At 40.1% G+C, this 24,246-nt stretch overlaps 1 protein-coding gene across 1 annotated transcript; it reads left to right on the top strand.

The window, feature by feature from the left end:
- Nucleotides 1-8,270: 8,270 nt before the first annotated feature.
- Nucleotides 8,271-23,913, top strand: LOC124129708. Its single transcript, XM_046493109.2, has 9 exons — nucleotides 8,271-8,432; nucleotides 9,226-9,362; nucleotides 11,605-11,746; nucleotides 12,546-12,667; nucleotides 14,067-14,177; nucleotides 15,270-15,315; nucleotides 18,540-18,600; nucleotides 19,435-19,522; nucleotides 23,739-23,913. Exons 1-9 carry the CDS (start codon nucleotides 8,324-8,326, stop codon nucleotides 23,877-23,879), a joined length of 957 nt encoding a protein of 318 aa, XP_046349065.1. The 5' UTR covers nucleotides 8,271-8,323; the 3' UTR covers nucleotides 23,880-23,913.
- The last annotated feature ends 333 nt before the right edge of the window (nucleotides 23,914-24,246 follow it).

Here is a 24,246-nt window from a genome sequence, read left to right as displayed (position 1 = left end):
ACCACAAACAGTTTGTACGGCTGAGAAATGATGGTTGTTTGTGGTCGTTGCCATTCATTCAATGGACCCAGTTTCACAAAGGGCGGTGGGGTGGCCTAGTGGTTAAAGCGTTCGCTCGTCACGCTGAAGACCCAGGTTCGATTCACCACATGGGTACAATGTGTAATGCCCATTTCTGGTGTCCCTTGTCGTGATATTGGTCGAATATTGCTAAAAGCAGCGTAAAACCATTCTCAGTCACTCACTTCTTTCACAAACTGACAGTGAACAGCTCTATGAAACTGGCCCTGGATTGGATGGAGAACCTGATCTGATCAATATTTATGCTGCAACAACTTTATCACTGGCTTTCCATAAAATTGACGTTCATTTATTTTTGATTCTCAGTTCATAAAAAAAAAACTATCTACAAAACACATGCTTTGGAAAGACCAGCATCGTGGTCCAGGGCCAGACTACAACTGTCCTAATACATGTACATGTTAAAGTAGACGTGAGTTATTATGGTTGTGGTGGTAAGATCGTTTTATGGAGTCGGGGGCACGGGTGTCCCAGTCGTCTGAGGTGCCGCGATTCGCTGTGCAGAGTTGCGTCCCTTGGGTACGCAAGAAACCTGTGATCGTGGGTTCAAATCCTGGTTCGCCCCAATTATGTTTCTAGGTTTGTCAGCACCATACCCGTGCTCGGGGGTTTCACCGAAGTAGTTAATAACGTCTGAGACCTGCATCACTTCGGGCTTTCCTCCCACATTAAGCTGATTGTGATACAACACCTGGAATACTGTTAAAAGGGGCGTTAAACACAACTCTCTCACTCACTTTTGTAGAGTGAGGTCCAGAGGTGTGTCAGTAATGAAATCTTAAGCTGTGAAATCACAGGTATGTACTGCTCTGCTTTCACTGCCCATCGTCGACTGGTCACAGACACTTTCAAAAGCAGTACATAGCTACGATTTGCAGCCAAGTAGTCTTGTCCTGTTTTGAGTTTACTCAACACTGACAGAGCAATGCAAATTTTCACATAAGTATAACACACCTCAGTCAATCATGTTCATGCATGAAATTGTTGCCAGCTGACTGGTAGGTAAGATAACATTTAGTGCTAATAAAAACCTTTGATGTAAGAACAGCAAGCTTGTTATGTATGCCAGGAGGTAGGGCTGGAGTCCGAATGTACCATCCTGGTACCCACCGACCTATTACCTGACCCTACCCGGGTACCCGCTGTAGATATCAAGAGATAGGTACACAATGTCCGATTGGGAATAGTTTGACCGTAGCCATGGACATAATGTATTTAGATACACGTATAAAACGATCTGGTCATACATACGCTGACGTTGACTGAAGATTTATCTTTATTCAAACATATAAAAGTCAGAAGGAATGGGTGTATAGTCAGAAAGAAATGCGGGCATTAGTGACTTGTAGTGTAACCATAGAGTTCTAGATCAGTTTTGTCATAAAAACAAAAGGGGGCACGGGTAGCCCAGTCATCTAAGGCGCCGCGATTCGCTGTGCAGAGTTGCGTCCCTTAGGCACGCAAGAAACCTATGATTGTGGATTTGAATCCCGGTTCGCCCCGATTATGTTTCTAGGTTTGTCAGCACCATACCCGTGCTCGTAGGTTTCACCAAAATGGTAAGCGTCTGAGACCTGCACCACTTCGGGCTTTCCTCCCACATTCAGCTGACATGCCGTGATGTAACTGGAATAATGTTAAAAGCGGCGTTAAACACAACTCACTCACTCATAAAAACAATGACTTTGAATGTCATATTCACCTGGTGGGGGATCCTTGGTAAGGAGAGGGTCCTGATGGGGGTGACACACGTCTGTTGTAAGTATAACTTGGGGGGTTTAGTCAGTATCTTTTTAAAATATTTTGGTCATTAAATTTAAGAGGTGCCTTAAAATGTGTGATATTTGGTAAGTTGTTTGTATACTCCCCAGGGTGCTGAGATTGAAAGAATCGAGTGCACACAGATCCATTGACCAGGATAATAATGCTTGGGCTTATTTAATGGTAACTTTACATTTATGCAAAGCAATTTTTATGGGCATTTTACGTTATTTTTTTGCAATAAAAAGTCAAGTTTAATTTAGTTGTTATTCGCTATAGAGCAGTATACTTAATCAGGACCCTCTTAGAATAGGTTCCGAGTTAGGGATCAGTTGGTTAATCTCTTGGACTTTGTTGATGGCAGGGTCGCAGGTCACCATTATGAATCAGACTTGATTATTCACATATACAGCTGAAATATATCTTCCCTGGCAAGAGAGTTACCTGACTTTATTAGTCCCAGTTTCCCCCCTACTGACCAATCAGATTCCACCTCTCATATAACTTGCATTGCTTTAAAACAAAATGGTGGCGCCGTGTCAACATGGCCAAGAAGCTTGTGTTTTGTTGTGTTTTGTTGTTTAACTGGAATTTCCCAGCAATATAAGGGTGGTCTTTAAATAATCAAATCTTGACCAGATTGATGTCATGAGCATTGATCTACGCAATGGGGATACGATGCATGCATCAACCAAGTCAGCGAGTCTGACCACCTGATCCCCTTAGTCGCCTCCTATGACAAGCATGGGTTGCTGAAGACCAATTCTAACATGGTTTCATCAAAGACTTCTAAAACGGACACCTATGGGGATTCTGGGTTAGGACAGGTCCCCAGCGATCGGTCTGGCTACGGGTATGTGACCTGATTAACTGTTTGTCATACTACCCCGACCGCGTGGTACGCTGCTCACAATGTCAATCGCTGGATTGTCTGGTCCAGACTCGAATTTACGCAGGCCGTCGTCAAGTGGCTGTAATATTGTGCCGCGTTAGACGACAAACAAACAAATCTCAAACAGACGTGTCAGCTTCAAGTGGGCGTACACAACTTCGTTCTTTCCTCTCACCTTAAGCTGACAGTCTGGAGAAATTATTGTCTGTGAAACGTCCAAACGACCCATTGCTGGCGACTCTCAGAAATCCTCAGTAACCAGCGCTTGCCATAAAAGCCAAATACAATGAACATTGGGATGATCAAAATGCATGACCTGAACCTCTTTCGTTCTCCACCCTCCGACGGCATACTTATGCATGGACACGTTGATCGCAGCTCCTAATGCCTTTCAGTGGAACGCGACCTTGGGCCCGGATTCCCAAAGTGATAGTAGCACCACGACTGCGTTTTGAAGCTATCACGTTGACATCAATGTAACTGAATCATTAGGTTTTGTTTGTTTGTTGTTTAATGCCGCACTAAGCAATATTCCAGCTATATGACGGCGGTCTGTAAATAATCGAGTCTGGACCAGACAATCCAGTGATTGATATCATGAGCATCAATCCACGCAATTGTGATACGATGACGTGCTTCAACCAAGTCACCAAGCCTGACCACCCGATCCCGTTAGTCGCCTCTTTTACGACAAACATAATCGCCTGCTTGCCATGCTTACCGTAGACCTATTCTACCCAGGATCTTCACGGGTCGAATCTTTAGGTGACATGGTTTCCACACAGATAAGATATATTTGACGATTGTTTGGCTACCAAACGCAAAATATTTACCGAATTATGTACAAGAGCATTTTTGTAATTTAATTGCACCCGTCCCTTTTTCAAGCAACCCATCCATTGTCCGTACTGATTGTTGTTCAGATCAACGTTATAAGTTACCAATTTGTTACCGGCATCAGTGTGGACATTATTAACGTGACCGATTAATAATTGGATGGCAACCTTTGTAAGTAACTGCAAATATTTCTTGTGGATTCCCAAGCCGCTGAAATTGATCAAACGATCGGAGGCCCACACCAATACGCCCTGCTGCATTTAAAACGCCATTATGAGGAATATGCTTCATGTCATGAATGCAATCTCCGGACAACTGATACCAACATCTAGTATGTCCAATATCCAATATGGTCGATCAGGGACCAGCAAATGCTAAACAAGGTTAATTGGCCATCCCGAAAGGCACGTGCAATATTTGTACAGCACGGTCACGTGACGCTATCGACCGTCAGTGTTTCTATATTTCACCGCCGTATAAATCATCCCAAATACCATGTAACTTTTCACTCTGAATCCCATTTGGTCATCCCTGAATCCCGTCACACGCATTTCAAAAGCGCGTGACGGAAGTCATTCTACAAGGCAAAAAACGAAATCAGACGAAAAACTATAGAACACGTTCCTATAGGTCATAAAAGGGTGTGATTTGATGTTAAATCTGTGAAATATTTACCAAAATAAACACAACATTTAAAGGATTATTTTTTAAATGTTGAATCTGCATACCAAATACGATTATATTTGCGTTTAGCATCCAGCACTGATGAATCCCGAATACCCTCTAAACAGATCCCCTAATCTCGCGTACCAAAAGGGGGTGACAGCCTTATAAGAATAAGTATCTTCTATTACATAGACTTATTGAAACGCCAAGCCTGTAAGGTACCTAGTAACTTTTCTGTTGAACAATAACAGTATTAAACCCATGGAGATCCGGATTAGAGTAGGTCTTCATCAACTCATTCATGCTTGTCGTCAGAGCCGTCTATGCTTGTAAGAGTGAGCGAGTGAGTATGGTTTTACGCCGCTTTTAGCAATATTCCAGCAATATCACGGCGGGGGACACCAGAAATGGGCTTCAAACATTGTATCCATGTCGGGAATCGAACCCGGGTCTTCGGTGTGACGAGCTAACACTTCAACCACTAGGCTACCCGACCGCCCCTTATGCTTGTAAGAGGCGACTATAGGGATCGCTGTCTTGGTTGATGCATGTTATCGTTTCACAAAACCGATCGATACTCACAATATTAATCACTGGGTTGTCTGGTCCAGGCTTGATTATTTACAGACCACCGTCATATAGCTGAAATATAACTGAGGGCGGCGTTAAACAACAAACAAACAAACACTTGCCTTTCAAAGACCTGACTTCTAGCATATGTAGCTAATTTCCCGGCCGATGTTCTGGAGCAGCCTTTTAAGCGGTTGGGGTTTCGGCTATTAACACTGTTGTTGGTTGGTTGGCATGTTGTTTAACGCCGCATTAAACAATATTCCAGCTACATGACGGCGGTCTGTAAATAATCGAGTCTGGACCAGACAATCCAGTGATTAATATCATGAGCATCGATCCACGCAATTGGGATCGATGACATGCATCAACCAAGTCAGCGAGCCTGACCATCCAGTCCCGATAGTCGCCTTTTACGACAAGCATAGTCACCTTTTACGGAAAGCATGGGTTGCTGAAGACCTATTCTACCCCGGAATCTTCACGGGTCCATTAACACTAACATAATTGCATAACGACTTCCATCAATCAGTATCTCCGTAATATTTTAAGTTTTATTAACACTGTACTTGAAATATTACGGAGATACTGATTGATGGAAGTCGTTATGCAACTATGTTAGACTTTCACACTGCACCGTGTATTTGCATAGACCCAGCAACACGAGAAAGTACTCTTCCAATGGTGGACCTCCATCACCTTCTGCATGTTGGTTTATTTGATGAGTGTGTGTTTAACGCGAACGCGAACTATGCCAGTGGCGGAAACATGGGCCATGTGATTATTATTAAAAATATAAGGGCTAGATGAAAGCATACAACTCGCATGGCAATTAATTCGTGTTTTGTTGTTGTGATGTTTTTTTTAAATATATCATTACTTTGTATTTATATAAATGAGTTACATCTGTATTGCATTAACTAAGTTATGTGATTACTGTATTTAAAAAGGTTGTGTAGTACGCGTGGCTACTGTTTCCGTAATTCCAAATCTTTTTGTTCCATATAACATTAGAAATACATGTATGATTCATAGATCTACTGATTGCTTAGTTTGTTTACTGAATCTCCAAACCAGTTCTGATAAATGTCGATACATTTAATAAATCTTGACCTTAATCAACACATAACTAAAATAACATTGTAAATGTCAAATTTTGATTCGATACTGCAAATAAAGTTAAAAATATCCCCAAAACAACATTTACCAAACTATGTCCGGACGAAGCAACTGGATGCTCTTCTATTTTCCACCATCGATTTTCGACAACACTAGGTCAGAGGTCATTCTAGATGTACACAAGAATACGCCTCTGTCTCTGCTCCAAAGACTTTTCAAGAAACACAGAAACCCGAAATGTAAGCAAAATTTAAATACAAAGAAAACAAAATGTCTTTCAAAGACCTGAAAGAAAACAACATTTTATACCTGTTTTTTTTTACTTCCAAAAATTTTTAAATGACGGTTTGCAGTAATCAAGTAGTGTTAAAACATCACCAACTTCGTTTGTCAGCTCAATTCTATAAATCGATTGCACCATACCTGCAGGCGTTAAAAAGGTACGGAAATCTGTTGGGACCGTTGTTATTTGGAGTGAGTGAGTGAGTGAGTTTGGTTTAACGCCGCTTTTAACAGTATTCCAGTCATATCACGGCGTGTCAGCTTAATGTGGGAGGAAAGCCCGAAGTGATGCAGGTCTCAGACGTTTACCACTTCGGTGAAACCCACGGGCACGGGTATGGTGCTGACAAGCCTAGAAACATAATTGGGGCGAACCGGGATTCGAACCCACAACCATAGGTTTCTGGCGTGCCCAAGGGACGCAACTCTGCACAGCGAATCGCGGCGCCTTAGACGACTGGGCCACCCGTGCCCCCTGTTATTTGGAATGAATAACCACATATCTTCTGAGCCGCTCATGTTTCATGAGTAAGAAAGTTAGGTTTAACGCCGCGTACGCGTTGAACAGTATTCTAGATATATTTCCGACAAGCGTAGAATGGTCATGGGTAATAACATTCCTATGTTTGCACATGCAAATTTTGGTAATTCTCATTGCTAATTGATAAATTGAAGCCTCAATACGTCACATTGTTTCAGTATTGAAAAAATACGATATGACGTCAACCATTGTTCATGTTTTGATAACGCGACGTCATCTTAAAACATAGGCTACCATCAGTGAAGTTTATGTGTAGAGTGGACATGTCATACGTAGATATTTTTCTATATTTTACTCATTAACATTTTAAGAGAGAAAATTAGAAACTCGTATGTATGGAATACTGTAAGGGACAATGTTGGGATCTTCCATTCTTGCGATCTCGACCTTTGCGTGTTTGTTGTTAAACGCCTCTCTCGACCTTTGGGAACGAGCTAAATATGCCAAAAATGCGAGATCACGAGAACGCGAGAGTTTAACCAAATCTTAATGAGTAATATAGAAGAATAACCTACTCGGAATTACGATTTATCTGTCCCTCGTGAATGAATGATGTAAGCCCCTCGCCATTGCCTCGCTATTCATTCACTCGGGACGGATAATCCGTAATTGCTCGTAGCTCGATGGTATTCTCTAATTATTACCCATAGAGTTCGAAATGTCGTTTACTACCTACGAGGGCAAACATAACGGGGTTAATTAAAATCATATGTGCCCTTGGGTGATCATGAGACAACAGTGTATTATTTCCGTCATCCGGACGGCATTGTTAACGTCATTCGAATCGTATTGTGACGTGAGGTCTGAATGACGTCACACTAGAAACGACATCATAGCTGAATATTGTTAACGTCATTCGACAAATTGTGGTTCCGCTGCTGTTGGAGACTTGATGTCCTTATAGGTAAACACTAACATGTATCTGTATGTAGACATCTTCTTCGTTAATAAATAGAACATTGTATTCGTGTTCCTGTATACTAAGTTTACGACACTCGTGCCTAAATTCCGGTATTTCCCGAGCGAGAGTGACGGCATTGTTGATTTAAATCGAGTCTTATTGTGATGTAAGGTAGGAATGACGTCACAATAAGACGACGTAAAAGCTGAAGGTTGTTGACGTCATTCGACAATTGAGGTTTTCTTACACGACGGAGCAGTGCATTTTACAAGGGGGAGCTAAAAAAGATTACCGATATTACGAAACTATTGTAAGAATTAGTGTATTACCCTCGCTCTCTGTCGGTAAATAAAAGAATTCTTACACTTCTCGAAAGATCAGTATTCCACAGTATTATAATCGCTATTTACTTGCTTGCTCATTAAAAAACCCGATTCTCGTTCCTTTATGGTGAAATTCAGACCATTCAACGTAAAATGATTATTCTCTGGCATGATATCAGACAACAACGTAATATGCATATTAGTCACTCATTATTTGAATTCCCCGCCAGAACATTCTTTCAGCAGGGGTTTCCCTGGGAGCATGCGCGTTTGAAGGATTCCCCTACTTCCGGAAATACCATCAACACGTGTGACTGTTTTCGTTTCTCCGCCAGCTTCCTGAAATCGAGATGGCAGATTTAGAGACAGTCAAACGTGAATTTGAAGCAGTTCTACACCATGTTACAGACGATGTCCGGTCTCATTTTCTAAGCTGGATCAAGGATAAAATAAATTCAGGTATAAACATAAATTCGATTTGAAAAAGAAGAAACGTTTGTTGATGTGCAATATTTGACAGTCTCTGTGAATCAACTTTCACAGATCAGCTGGTTACACAGGCCTGTTATTACACGTACACGACAGCTGACTGCAGATATGATTGAAGAGGTTCTTGTTTTCCCATTTATGTATATAAATCTATTAAAATGATTAAAATGACTTTCAGTTAAACCTATCGGATTATTAACAGTTTTGAGCTCACCTTAATTTTAATCTAATCTAATCAATCTAAATAGAAACAAGGTGAGCTTTTGTACCATGGCACCGTGGTTTACATCTTTGTTCAATTAAACGAAAATAATTTTATTACATATAGGTAGAAGTTTTGAGAGACTGACAATTGAACTTACCGTATTTGACGTAATAAGCGCCGAGGGCGCTTTCTTATTAGAATATAATTTTTGTGAAAGGGTTGAAAGATCGTAAATTTCGTGGTTTATGCTGACAGCCAGAAATGATACAAAAGAAAAGTCTGTGTGTATTATACACGACAGATATATTTTTCAAGAATTTAATCGCCAGTAATTAAGGGTGCATATAACACACGAGTGCGTATTATACACGAATAACTAAGTCTTGTGTACATGGATCAATCGGAAGGGTGCTAATTGGGATTGTTCACTAGCCAATATATCAGCAAATATCGTCGTGGGCGCTTATTAGAGCGGGGCGCTTATTACGTCGAATACGGTATATCTTGATTCATGTCAAGTACTATACTGCTGAATATGAATGATGTAATGTATGTCAGGTGAATGGGGAGATGTGACGAGGGAGAAGAGTAACGAGGATGTCATGTTGGAGACCATTCAGAGTCACCTGCGGGCAGAGCTTCCGATCAACGCCGTGTCAAGCACGGAGAGCTTCCATTTCCCCCAGACAGGACCAGTGAGTTGTGTATATTGAAACCTGGTTAGTCTGGACCCTGTTAGACAGACACCCCAGCCGTGTGGACAATAGGGCTGGGACAAGTCCAAATATGCTCCCTGAGTACCCATCCCCCTATCACCCAAACCTACTCAGGTATCTGCTGTTGGTTTCAATATTTGGGAACAAAAGGTCCGATTAGGAATTATTTTACCAGAGCTCTGGCAAAAACTATTTGGATACTCATATAAAATGATCTGATCATGCAAACGCTGAGGTTGACTGAGCTTTATTTATACTGGAAGATATAAAAGTCAGAAGGAATGCATGCACAGTCAGACTGAAATACGAACATATTTGACTTGTTGTGTAACCAGAGAGTTTTATTGCTCTTGTCATAAAAAAATATATCTCACGCAACTAACCATGGGTCCGGGTAGTCCTGTGGGTACCCGGGTCCTACTCAGTACCCACCCGACTCGAGTTACCAGGCTCAGCCCTATGAGACAGCTTTGAGCATGAGAGATCCAGAACTTTGTTAATCTGGACGATTTCACTGAGGATGGTTTTGTCTGGATTAACAGTGTTTCACTGTCTTAAACCTTTATCATTAACCTGTATCAACACAACCTATTCCAATACCTTAATTATCTTCAAAACCATATGCTATTTTCCATAAATCTGTTTCAATTACATCTATTCAAATGCCATTGTTATATTCAAAACCATATGCTATTTTCCATGAGACACCACATTCTGTTCTAATATTAAAAGGACTTTGATCCAATACGTTACATTTCATGATGTGCACTGCAAGAAAACTATTTACTACATTCCTGCAATTTAAAAATGTTAGGTGCATTGTTTCGAACTTTTCATTCATTTACTTGTGCCGAAAAGGCACATCATTATATAAATGTGCTTAGACTGAAAATGGAACGGCTTAGAACGTTCTGTACAGGTATTCAAAGTGAGACTGTTGTACCTGGTCACGAAGAAGAAAAGGACAAAAATTATTGAATACACTTGATAGTTTAGTCAGATCCAATCTACTTTCTTGTTTTATGGACAAGCTTACACTAAATTTTGCGTAAGTAACCAAGAGATAAAAAATGTTGTTTTATTGATAATATGTTTTTTTATTGTATTGCTGTTTAATTTTTTTGTCTTAGAATTTGTTTTAGGTTATAAAACTCAAAACAACTGGATAACATTTATTTAAGTTTCATTCGGCCTCCTGTCTCTTTGCTTAATGACAAACCTAAAAATTCAGAAAAACAAGTAATTAGATTGGGCTGGTTTTAGATCAAGTTGGAATATGTCCTATCTGTACCCAAGAAAAAAACAAAATGAAGTGAGGAAAAAAGAGAGAAAAAAGGAACATTTGTGTCACTTATGCGTCACATTTGCAAATGTCCTCCACTTGTCTTCCATAAAACATTTTGAAAGCTATACTGAGGCCTTGAATGTTGTAACCTTGATCAAACAACTTTTGAGCAAGAGTCGTATGACACTCTTTGAAATATTTGTTGAAAAACATGCTCGATTGTACCTCAAAAGTTGTGAAATCTAGACAGGATGCCTGGAGCTGCTGGAATATTGTTCGATTTGAAAGATAAATTGTCTTTTGGAAAGTTGATGTCATCCGTCTTGTCATACATATTTTGTTACATTGAACCTTTATGCATATATCTAAATGTGAAACAGACAAGGTTGTTCACTGTTCTATAGCTCAAGTTGGTTGGTTGGTTTGTTGTTTAACGCCGCACTCAGAATATTCCAGCTACATGACGGCGGTCTGTAAATAATGGAGTCTGAACCAGACAATCCAGTGATTAATGTCATGAGCATCGATCCACGCAATTGGGATCGATGACATGCATCAACCAAGTCAGCGAGCCTGACCACCCGATCCCGTTAGTCGCCTTTTACGACAAGCATAATCACCTTTTACGGCAAGCATGGGTTGCTGAAGACCTATTCTACCCCGGAATCTCCACGGGTCCTATAGCTCAAGTGGGTATATCAGTGGGATGGAATTGGCTGTTTGACCATTATTGAACGATATCAGATTATCGATATATCTGTAGCTTAAGTTGAACTTCTTGGCCATTTCACTTGTTTTTATTTTGCTAATTCCAGCAAAAACATTTGTCTTCTTCTTATTATTGTATATGTTTGAATAAGATAACATAAATGATTACGAAAAATAAATATAAAAAAAATATGTGCCTGTTCATGTTGTCATCCTCTGTATGTTAAGAATGCTGACTGTGATCCCAGCACCACGGTACACGTCGACGCCTTCCTGTATGACGAGGATGCCGTAGACGAGCTGTGCGAGGAGGGCAAGATGAGCAGGAACTACTGCACCGGCTGTGGCTCCAAGGATGTCCAGCCTCTCAGTCAGTGCTGCCTTACTACTACTACTACTACTACTACTACTACTACTACTACTACTACTACTACTACTAATGATAATGTGCATATTTATAATGTGCCAAATCCACACCCTTGAGCATGCTCAATGTGCTACATTATTGCCCCAGTCAGTGCATCAGTGTGCACTATGTAATATTTTTATTCCACATTAGTGTATTACATTAGTGTTCTACAGTCAGTGCATCTGTGTGCACTCGATTTTCATTCTCAGCTCCCTGGGGAATATACTACCCATGCTGTTTGTCAGGTGCTCGACGGTTATCAGTAGCATTGCCAGGTCATTCGGCTGGGGTACCCATTCACTCCTGGGTGAACATGCAGAGATATATTTCAAACAAAGTCACTTGCCTGAGAAGACATCAGATGTCGTCCTGTGAGACATCAGGGGCACAGTGGCTCCTCAGCACAGTCGAAAAGTGGATTTGGTGTATGGCTGGGACGAGTCCAAATTAAATACCCAGGTTCCCAACCCCCTATTACCCGACCCTACTCAGGTACCTGCTGTAGGTCTCAAGATGAAATAGGTGAAACCAGCAAACTCTTCCATGACTGTCTCACAGGAAAGTCTTGGTCCACATATAGAACACTGATATCCAGGCATAAAAACTATTAATTTAAAAAAAAAAATGTAAATATTAGTGAAGGCAAGGCTACGTCCCTGGGTTTGACTGGGCCAGAGTTATTTATGAACTGTGATCAGTATGTGATGGTAGCATTCACTCACTCACTTACCCAACTTTACAATAACTGGTTTGTTTGCAGCATTCATCACACACTCGGCATCTGCCAGTCAGGTGAAGTACATCTTTAGCTACGCCCTGCCCGACCTCAGTGGGAAGACAGTACTGGATGTTGGGTCTCGGACTGGCGCTTTGCTGTATGGGGTACAGTCTTTTGTTTACATATATACAATACCTACTTGATAAATCGCAAAGAACAATGAAGAACGAAGTGTGGTTTATCTCACGATAAAACGTTGTTCTATCATGCCTTCATTTCTGGAGATTCGAAGTTGTGCTCGCAACTTGGTGACGTCGTATATTGGACTATGTTACTTTTGAGAGGGGATGTCTAGTGAGTTGTTCAACTGAGGTGTAGCTGGGCAACGCAGCTAAACACGATGGCCGAATGATCGTATCCAAAAGTGAGACATATGACAATCGGTATTGGGAGAAGGGTACAGGTAACTGATGTGAGGATTGTGAGAATATGCGGGAAAAACCCACCTGTGCATTAAATGGACTTGTCTGACTTTGCCTAGGTTGGTTCTGTTGAGGGAGTCATCATTATTAAAATACGGGTAAATATGTAAAGCTTGTGCATTTTAGTAAACATCCTTAAAGAGGCTGTACATAATGTTGATATCTCATATAAGAAATAAAAGACGAGTGGGAGTTGTTTTTCATTCAATAAAACACTGCAGTGAGAATAAACCACTTGGAGCTGCACCCCTCATGGCTTATTCTCCCTGAGGTATTTTATTGTATGATAAACAATTCCCACTCATCATTTTTTTCTAAAACAATTGATCCAACCTGTGTTAATCTCACTATGTCAGTGTAGGTGGGATGTGTTTTTACCTGACTGAGAATGTATACTGGTGTTCCTCTCGAAGGATTTCCTGTCATTGAGCAGTTATAATAATTTCTTTTTTTTAATTGCTCAATCTTTAGTTGGTTTACTAAATTTTCTTCGAAACACATGTTCAAAATTGAAATTAGAAGAAGGTTCTGAAACAATTATCTTATATTTTAAGGTTATCTCATAAAATATTTAAAATGATCTTCAAATATCAGCAGGGTGAAGTAAAGAAATTAATCTTCTGGCCTCAAATCAATCTCAGGTGGAGTTTTTTATTATAAACAACATTGTTAATGGAAACAGAGAAAGACAAAATAGATTTCTTAACTTTAACTGCATCAGGGCCCACTTGCACAAAGCGATCTTAGCGCTAAGACTATTGTAAGCCTGTGCTAAAGTATGGGAGTTACGATCATCTTAGCGCTAAGATTGCTTTGTGCAAGTGGGCCAAGGGCCCTGTTCCTCAAAGCAATCTTAGCGCTAAGGTGATCGTAAGTCCCATACTTTAACATAGGCTTAAGATCATTGTAGCGCTGAGATCGAGGCCCAGGGCTTCATTTGCACCAGGTGCATGTTGATGTGAAAAGCTAGTTGCACTGGTGCATTTTTTATATAGCCCTGTACATGTATATATATTTCTTTCGTAGTAAGTTTGGGTAATATAATAATACTATGTGTGAGATGAGTTTGTGTATCCACCAGGCCTACCTGTACAGCAAGGCCAAGCACATTGTGGGGGTGGAGCTTGACTCAACATTCACCAGCCTCCAGACAGCCGCTGTCTCCAAGTATAAGATGGGGGACAGAATACAGGTACCTGCCTTCATTACATCAATAGACGTGTTACAGACCCACAACTGTTGTATATACCAGTGCTACATAGAAAGGATAAGAAATTTATGGATGAACAACTTCTTTATTACAATTAAGAGCGACGTTTCGGTGTAGGTTCTAACACCGTTATCAAGCTACATACCCTACAACTATTGTATATATAAGTGCAACATACCCTACAACTATTGTATATGTAAGTGCTACATACTCTACAACTGTTGTGTATATAAGTGCTACATACCCTACAACTATTGTATATACCAGTGCTACATACCCTACAACTATTGTATATATTAGTGCTACATACCCTACGACTATTGTATATACCAGTGCTACATACCCTACAACTATTGTATATATAAGTGCAACATACCCTACAACTATTGTATATATAAGCGCTACATACCCTACAACTATTGTATATGTAAGTGCTACATACTCTTCAACTGTTGTATATATCAGTGCTACATACCCTACAACTATTGTATGTATCAGTGCTACATACCCTACAACTATTGTATATATAAGCGCTATATACCCTACAACTATTGTATATGTAAGTGCAACATACCCTACAACTATTGTATATATAAGTGCTACATACTCTACAACTATTGTATATATAAGTGCTACATACTCTACAACTATTGTATATGTAAGTGCAACATATCCTACAACTATTGTATATATAAGCGCTACATACCCTACAACTATTGTATAAATAAGTGCTACATTCATACGTGGTCAGACTCGGTGATTTGGTGATTGTGAGTTATTGTACCCAGACAATGTGGATTGTTGTTCACTATATCAATCATTGGATTGTCTGGTCTAGACTTGATTATTTACAGGCTTCCGTCATATTTAGCTGGAATGTTTCTGAGAGCGGCATTAAACAACAAACAAACAAAACAAATAGAAGGGTACAATAGATTTCATTAAGTGCATCGTCATTCGCTGTAGCGAAAAAAGTGACGATCCCTGTCCGATAATGTCAACTTGTATTCTGACTATTTGCAACAGACCAGGACTATAATATTGATGTTGATATTGACTATAATTGTTGTGCAGGTGATACATGACGACATACAGAACAAGGGAACGCTGATAGCTTCCAGTAAGTATGCCCTTGACCCAGCCATACATCAGGTGCAGATATCTACTTCCAGATGAAGAAAGAGATAAGATGGTCAGAATGAACACGTGTGGGTGAAATGGGTTTAAAGCTTTGTACAGTAGTTCCTGGCAAATATCAAGATCAACAAATATTATTTGGATCAATTTCATGAATATATTTCTTGTCGTCTCTGTTTGTTTGTATCTTTGGATATGAAAGTACATTCTCTCCACTGATGTGATAGATAACACTTTGGTTGATAAGTGTGGATGCTTTCTCATGCATTGTTTGGCCAATCTATAGTAGTCAATATCATGATTAAACATGAGTCACACACATTGTTTACTAAGGCTTAAAAAAATAAAAGAATTGTTTCTCAGGCAATGACTTTTGAAAATATAGTGCGTAGGGCTGGGACGAGTCCTAATTACAATCGGGTATCTGACCCCCTATTACCCGACCCTACCTGGGTACTCACTGCAGGTCTCAAGAGTTGGGAACAAAATGTCTGATTGGGAATTGTTTTACCTCAGCCATGGCCAAAAATATTTAGATACATGTATCAAATGATCAGATCATGCACAGACTGAAGTTGACTGAAGCTTTATCTTTACTCAAATATCAACAAGTCAAAAGGAATGTGTGCATCGTCAGAAAGAAATGCAAACATTAGCGACTTGTAGTGTAACCATTGAGCTATAGTGAGTTTTTGTCATTAAACAATATATTATGTGACTAACCATGGGTCTGGGTAGTCCTGTGGGTACCCGGGTCGTACTCAGGACCCACCTGACCCAAGTACCCGAGTTACCGGTCCCAGCCAAATAGTGTGGGTGTGGAGTGTTTTTGTTAAGTGGTTGTTCAAACTAGTATGTCACCAGATAAACAGTTGTGTACCATCAACCCGGGGAAGGGCCTCCCTACATAAACAAGTATACAAACTCCTATTGCCACCATGACCATAACATGAGATGCGCCGTAAATCAGAGCGCATATAAAGGGAAGTAACTGCATGCTCTATTGGAATTGCATTGTTTTTAAGTATTAGGATTTTTTTTTTAAAATGGAAATAAAAACGAAACGTGCAGCAGACTTTATGATGATGCGGGTGGTGCCTGAGAACCAAGACTACTATTTTTTTTTAGCCTAAAAGTAATGTTTTCGACTTCTCCTCTTGGAATTATTTAAGCGCGTTTTGAACAGTGTCTGAAATGCCTGCCTGCTGTACCGTGGCTGGTAACATTTCTGTTGGGAGAGGGGAAGTTTAGTCCTACCTGCCTTACTGTCTAGTAGTAAACTTCTACGCTACACTGACAATTTGAATGACATTGATGTGTGACACACTTACCTGAAAGCAATGGTTGATGCATGTCATCGATCCCAATTTCGTTGATTGATGCTCATGATATCAATCACAGGATTGTCTGGTCCAGACTCAATTTTTTACAGACCGCCGTTACATACTGAAATGTTGCTGAGTGTGGCGTTAAACAACAAACAAACAAAACCTGAAAGCAAGAGCTATTTTTGTGATAATTTAGCTATAAATGTTAAAGCCACAAAGTGAAGGAAATCTGAGAACAATGATAATGATTATATACTCAAGCATGTATTCACAAATGTGAGGTGAAAATGAAATGAAATAGTCTGTCCCTTAGCATCTCAGTAAATGAATCCCGCTCCGGCGCAGTAACGACTTAGCATTACACCACTGATTAGCATATCACGTGATCTGACTTTTCTATTGTTTGTAAACAAACACTTTTAATCAGAAGTGAGATCAGTCCGGCCTAATGGTGGCATTTCAGTGTGACTTACAGATGTTTTACATAATCATTAAGTTTAATGACAACAGGCTGACAACTGTGACAGTTAGGAGAATGACAATATATGTAATAATGGTAAATCATCATGTCTATTGATGTTTTATATTGAATTTCACATTTTTATTGACAAGTTTGTTATACCTGTTCGTTCACTTGAATTCGCTGGGATATGATGTTTTTTAAAGCGCATAAACACTCAATCAATACTTTTTTACATTATGAATCAGAAACAACTTCTATTCTTTTTTTAAAAACTCTGATATGTGCATTGACATCGTGTTAGGTAGACAGTGCATGTACTGTCGTGTCGGACATCAACCCCCTACGACTCACCTCGGTTATACTGCTGAATGTTTATAATGCTCATCCATTATTCGGACCCCCGAGGTAGCGTTGTAGTGAGGGGTCACTGTATACATCAAATTGACCGTCTTGCTGTTTATCTGTAGAGCTGCTGTGTCTGCATGTAGAACTGTAAAGCCGTTGTAAATGGAGGATAAATGTGCAATTAATAAGTGGAAAGAGTTCTTCATGATTTTGAATATTTTAAGTTATCCATTTCATGTTATATCTATCTAAATGTGTACACTTTTAAAATAAAATACTGTAAATCTTGAAATTAATGCGAGTGCTAATTGGAAGCGAAAAATATGTGTGGTCTTTGTTCGCATTAATGAAACTTCGCATTTATGTCTCCAAAATGACTATCAACAATTAGATGGCCTCACTTCACACTTTGGATAGCGGAAATACCAACTTGAATATAAACACAAACATGGTTTTTTGAGCAGCATTTATGACAAGTACATAACAATGTGAATTAAAGAATAGAAATTACACATCCGGTGAGTTATCACTGCTGAGGTCAAGAGTTCTACCCACAAACTAGGCATCATTGACCACTCCAATCAGTGAACTGTTGTTGGTTCAATAATTTTATTGCCTTTGAGCTTCCTTAATGCCAGTCAACAGAATAAACATATAAACTGTGTGGTGTTTTCAGGAAAACATTGTTTGTTTTTACTCAGTGCAAATAATCGGTACTATTCGCTGTTTGATTGGTATAAGGTAAGAATATGTATCATTCCACTAGGGATGGGGTTGGGGGTGGGGAGTTGCATTGATATTGAGTGGCATTTTGGGCTAGGGGTCAGCAGTCGTATTAATTTAGAGATGCATAATTTTCAAGATTTACGGTAGATAAAACAATGTAATTTGTTGAATGGACTGTGTAAGATGTGACGAAGGTTGACCACAAGGAACCCTGGGTAGGAGAGTGTACATGCATATCACAGAGACAGAACCTGATATGGGATGTGCACACTGACCTATAACAGACCATGGCTGCTTGTCCATTATAATCTATTGTGTGAATAAAATCAAGGACTTTATTTGCAGGTGATGTGGTTATCTTGAACAATGTGTTTGAGTTCTTCGTGCCGAAAGATTTACAGGAAAAGTAAGTACCACATTGTAATAGTGATTAATTATTATCTTCAGACATGGAATGTTTTATGGTTAGACCATGATTCTTATTGAAAGGCATACTTCCTGGTCAGGTGACCAATTGCTTGTGACAATAACTGACCTGGCATCAGATATACATGTGTTTCGTCAGGAGATTCATGCTGCTAAGAAAAGATGGTTATCTCCATGAGGATTCCAAGATTCCAGGATTCTATGCTTGTCATACAAGGTGATATAATGGATTGGGTGGTCTAACTAGGTTCATAGCATGTCATTGTCCAGAGGGAGTGGATTGTTCATAATATCAATCGCTGAATTTTGTAATCCAGATTTGATTATTTTCAGGCCTCCATCATATGACTGGAATATAGCTGAGTGTGGCATTAAACATTAATGTACCACTGTTATTACATTAATTAGTAACATAAAAAAAAGATACATTTGAACAATAATTAGGGATTGGTGCCACTGGCCTCCCTAAATAGTATTTACTGATTTTACATAATTTTTGGTATAGTGATGTTAAACACATAAGACTGACATAGAGGACATTCACTATGTCTTGACATTGGGCTGTTAATTAAAGCACATTGAGCACCACTGAGCACATTGTCACTAGTTTTGATGCTATGATCATGAACTTGTAAATCTGAAGTCATTGGACAAGACGTTGTTCTTTTGTGTCTACAAGTAGTATGAAATTATTATTAATTGTAAATTTTGCCTGATTAATCATATTATTATTTCAAGAAACCCTTAAACAAAACTGTCTGCAGTTGTAAACAAGTTTTGCAATATCTTTTTCAAATTGTTTTTTATCCTGCAGATTGTGGAGTTACCTGTTTTCAACGCTAAGGAACAATACAATCCTTGTGACTGTGCCCAGTTTAGAGGAGTCTCTACAACAGCTGCAGGTATTAACACTGGACCATTTCACAGTAACACTGGACCATTTCACTGTAACCCTGGACCATTTGACAGTAACCCTGGACCATTTGACAGTGACACTGGACCATTTCACAGTAACCCTGGACCATTTGACAGTCACCCTGGACCATTTGACAGTAACCCTGGACCATTTGACAGTAACACTGGACCATTTGACACTAACACTGGACCATTTGACAGTAACCCTGGACCATTTGACAGTAACACTGGACCATTTGACAGTAACCCTGGATCATTTGACAGTAACTCTGGACCATTTGACAGTAACACTGGACCATTTGATTTTAACACTGGGCCATTTAACAGTAACCCTGGACCATTTCACTGTAACCCTGGACCATTTGACAGTATCCCTGGACCATTTGACAGTGACACTGGACCATTTCACAGTAACCCTGGACCATTTGACAGTCACCCTGGACCATTTGACAGTAACCCTGGACCATTTGACAGTAACACTGGACCATTTGACACTAACACTGGACCATTTGACAGTAACCCTGGACCATTTGACAGTAACACTGGACCATTTGACAGTAACCCTGGATCATTTGACAGTAACTCTGGACCATTTGACAGTAACACTGGACCATTTGATTTTAACACTGGGCCATTTAACAGTAACCCTGGACCATTTCACAGTGACCCTGGACCATTTGACAGTAACCCAGGACCATTTGACAGTAACCCTGGAACATTTAACAGTAACCCTGAACCATTTGACAGTAACACTGGACCATTTGACTGTAACCCTGGACCATTTCACTGTAACCCTGGACCATTTCACAGTAACACTGGACCATTTCACAGTAACCCTGGACCATTTCACAGTAACCCAGGACCATTTGACAGTAACCCTGGACCATTTGACAGTAACACTGGACCATTCGACAGTAACCCTGGACCATTTGACAGTAACCCTGGACAATTTGACAGTAACACTGAACCATTTGACAGTAACCCTGGACCATTTGACAGTAACACTGGACCATTTGACAGTAACACTGGACCATTTAACAGTAACCCTGGATCATTTCACAGTAACCCTGGACCATTTGACAGTAACTCTGGACCATTTGACAGTAACTCTGGACCATTTAACAGTAACCCTGGACCATTTGACAGTAACACTGGACTATTTCACAGCGACCCTGGACCATTTGACAGTAACTCTGGATCATTTGACAGTAACCCAGGACCATTTCACAGTAACACTGGACTATTTCACAGTGACCCTGGACCATTTGACAGTAACCCTTGACCATTTGACAGTAACACTGGACCATTTCACTGTAACCCTGGACCATTTGACAGTAACACTGGACCATTTGACAGTAACCCTGGACCATTTGACAGTAACCCAGGACCATTTGACAGTAACCCTGGACCATTTGACAGTAACACTGGACCATTTGACAGTAACACTGGACCATTTGACAGTAACCCTGGACCATTTGACAGTAACCCTGGACAATTTGACAGTAACACTGAACCATTTGACAGTAACACTGGACCATTTGACAGTAACACTGGACCATTTGACAGTAACACTGGACCATTTAACAGTAACCCTGGATCATTTCACAGTAACCCTGGACCATTTGACAGTAACTCTGGACCATTTGACAGTAACTCTGAACCATTTAACAGTAACCCTGGACCATTTGACAGTAACACTGGACTATTTTACAGCGACCCTGGACCATTTCACAGTAACTCTGGATCATTTGACAGTAACCCAGGACCATTTCACAGTAACACAGGACTATTTCACAGTGACCCTTGACCATTTGACAGTAACCCTGGACCATTTGACAGTAACACTGGACCATTTGACAGTAACCCTGGACCATTTGACAGTAACACTGGACCATTTCACAGAAACCCTGGACCATTTCACAGTAACCCTGGACCATTTCACAGTAACTCTGGACCATTTAACAGTAACCCTGGACCATTTGACAGTAACCCTGGACCATTTGACAGTAACACTGGACTATTTGACAGTAACTCTGGACCATTTCAGAGTAACTCTGGACCATTTGACAGTAACACTGGACCATTTAACAGTAACACTGGACCATTTGACAGTAACACTGGACCATTTGACAGTAACTCTGGATCATTTTACAGTAACACTGGACCATTTGACAGTAACTCTGGACCATTTGACAGTAACACTGGACCATTTGACAGTAACACTGGACCATTTCACAGTAACACTGGACCATTTCACAGTAACCCTGGACTATTTGACAGTAACCCTTGACCATTTGACAGTAACACTGGACCATTTGACAGTAACCCTGGACCATTTGACAGTTACACTGGACTATTTCACAGTAACACTGGATCATATGACAGTAACTCTGGACCATTTAACAGCAACACTGGACCATTTGACAGTAACACTGGACCATTTGACAGTAACACTGGACCATTTGACAGTAACTCTGGATCATTTTACAGTAACACTGGACCATTTGACAGTAACTCTGGACCATTTGACAGTAACACTGGACCATTTGACAGTAACACTGGACCATTTCACAGTAACACTGGACCATTTCACAGTAACCCTGGACTATTTGACAGTAACACTGGATCGTTTGACAGTAACTCTGGACAATTTAACAGTAACCCTAGACCATTTGACAGTTACACTGGACTATTTCACAGTAACACTGGATCATATGACAGTAACTCTGGACCATTTGACAGTAACACTGGACCATTTGACAGTAACTCTGGACCATTTGACAGTAACACTGGACCATTTGACAGTAACTTTGGACTATTTGACAGTAACACTGGACCATTTGACAGTAACACTGGACCATTTGACAATAACTCTGGACCATTTAACACTAACACTTGACCAATTGACAGTAACACTGGATCATTTCACTTTAACAATGGATCATTTCACTTTAACCCTGGACCATTTGACAGAAACACTGGATCATTTCACTGTAACACTGGATCATTTCACTTTAACCCTGGACCATTTGACAGTAACATTGGATCATTTCACTTTAACCCTGGACCATTTGACAGTAACTCTGAATCATTTGACTGTAACACGGGATCATTTCACTTTAACACTGGATCATTTCACTTTAACCCTGGACCATTTGACAGTAACACTGGATCATTTCGCTTTAACCCTGGACCATTTGACAGTAACATTGGATCATTTCACTGTAACACTTGATCATTTCACTTTAACACTGGATCATTCCACTTTAACCCTGGACCATTTGACAGTAACTCTGGATCATTTGACTGTAACACTGGACCATTTGACAGTAACCCAGGACCATTTCACAGTAACCCTGGACCATTTTGCAGTAACACTGGACAATTTATAAGTAACACTGGATCATTTAACAGTAACACTGGACCATATCACAGTAACCCTGGACCATTTCAGTGTTTGAAATAATTTTAATACCCAACAAGACAGTCGGGCAAGTGACCCATAAGTGTTGCCTGCCTATCTTCATAGTAATGTGCTTGTATTCAGGCATTATAAATTTTGAAAAAATTGCAAAAAAAGTAAGAGACAAATCTCGTCTCGATTCAGTTGAAATAATGCAAACAATCACTTGAGAATCTACGAGGAGTTATAATAGAACTGAGTATGTAAGTAGACTTAAAATTAAAACTTGGGCAGGTGGAGGAAAATTTCATGCAGCCCGACTGAAAAGTTAACAGCCACCGGTAGGCAGTCAGTCAGACCATTTCAAGTTACTTTACTTATCAAAGGAAGGTTAATAAAGTGATGAAATGTGTTCTTTTTTAGGTGGATGTACAGAAAGTTCACAGAGAGCTCATTGCGTTCTTAATGTTAAGCATTACGTGCAAAAAGTCTTCTCAACAATGTCACAACACACATAAGGCCCAAATCAGAAATAGTTTTGTTACCCTAAACTGACCCCACCATTATTTTCCTGCAATCCTTACATTGAAATCCAGTCTGTCGCTAACGTCAGAAAAAATTATCATCATCCTTCCACTTACACAAAACAACTGAAATATTAAGAGACATCCTCCTCTGTCAGCATGGCGTCGCATGTGTGCTGTACTGTTGGATATACAAAAAATCGTAGCTATGTGAAACATGAAAAATATGATGTGTTGACACCACAGATGATAGACGTTCATTTGTCACTGTTTCAGACTGGTATTAACTTGAAACAGTGTGTGGAGTCTATTGATCTGACCTCAGCTCTCCAGAAGGGCAGGCACCAGCTCCTAGACAGTCCCGGCGCTGATGACGCCGACCTCACAAGTATCCATTTGTACAGAGTCCTGGGATGACGTTCTTCTAGTCAATAAATAAGTAATTACAAAGTGTGTGTCTTCATCATTGCATCAATGCATGGCTCTGGTTGTGCAAAAGTTGCTTTTGTGTTCCATATGTTGTCATGGGTTTGAATATCCATTTGTAACCGGAAGTGGTTGCCCACTGTACCAACACTTGCTGTATGAGAAGGAACGCAACTTTGATTTCAAATATTGGTGTAATTTGAAGTTTTGCATGCACAGTGCCTGTAGAGAGTTAGATGTGTTGGATGTGTGAATAAGAACCTTGTGCACTTTGCTGCAGTATTGACAGACGTAGTGCAGCAGATGTGAAATGTGTTGGGCGCCGGATGTGAAGTGTTGACAGAAGTTGGGCTCTGTA

This window comes from Haliotis rufescens, unplaced genomic scaffold (genome assembly GCF_023055435.1).
Source record: "Haliotis rufescens isolate VD_foot unplaced genomic scaffold, xgHalRufe1.0.p SCAF_3, whole genome shotgun sequence".
In the NCBI taxonomy this organism is placed as follows: Eukaryota; Metazoa; Mollusca; class Gastropoda; order Lepetellida; family Haliotidae; genus Haliotis; species Haliotis rufescens.
This window is presented reverse-complemented; position numbering and strand designations above follow the sequence as displayed.

What these genes read in the sequence shown, in the direction of transcription:
- LOC124129708 (XM_046493109.2), top strand. Translation starts at nt 8,324, where the DNA reads ATGGCAGATTTAGAGACAGTCAAACGTGAATTTGAAGCAGTTCTACAC. An exon ending in AGATGGGGGACAGAATACAG is followed by an intron (nt 14,178 to 15,269) that starts GTACCTGCCTTC and finishes ATTGTTGTGCAG; the next exon opens with GTGATACATGACGACATACA. An exon ending in GGGAACGCTGATAGCTTCCA is followed by an intron (nt 15,316 to 18,539) that starts GTAAGTATGCCC and finishes CTTTATTTGCAG; the next exon opens with GTGATGTGGTTATCTTGAAC.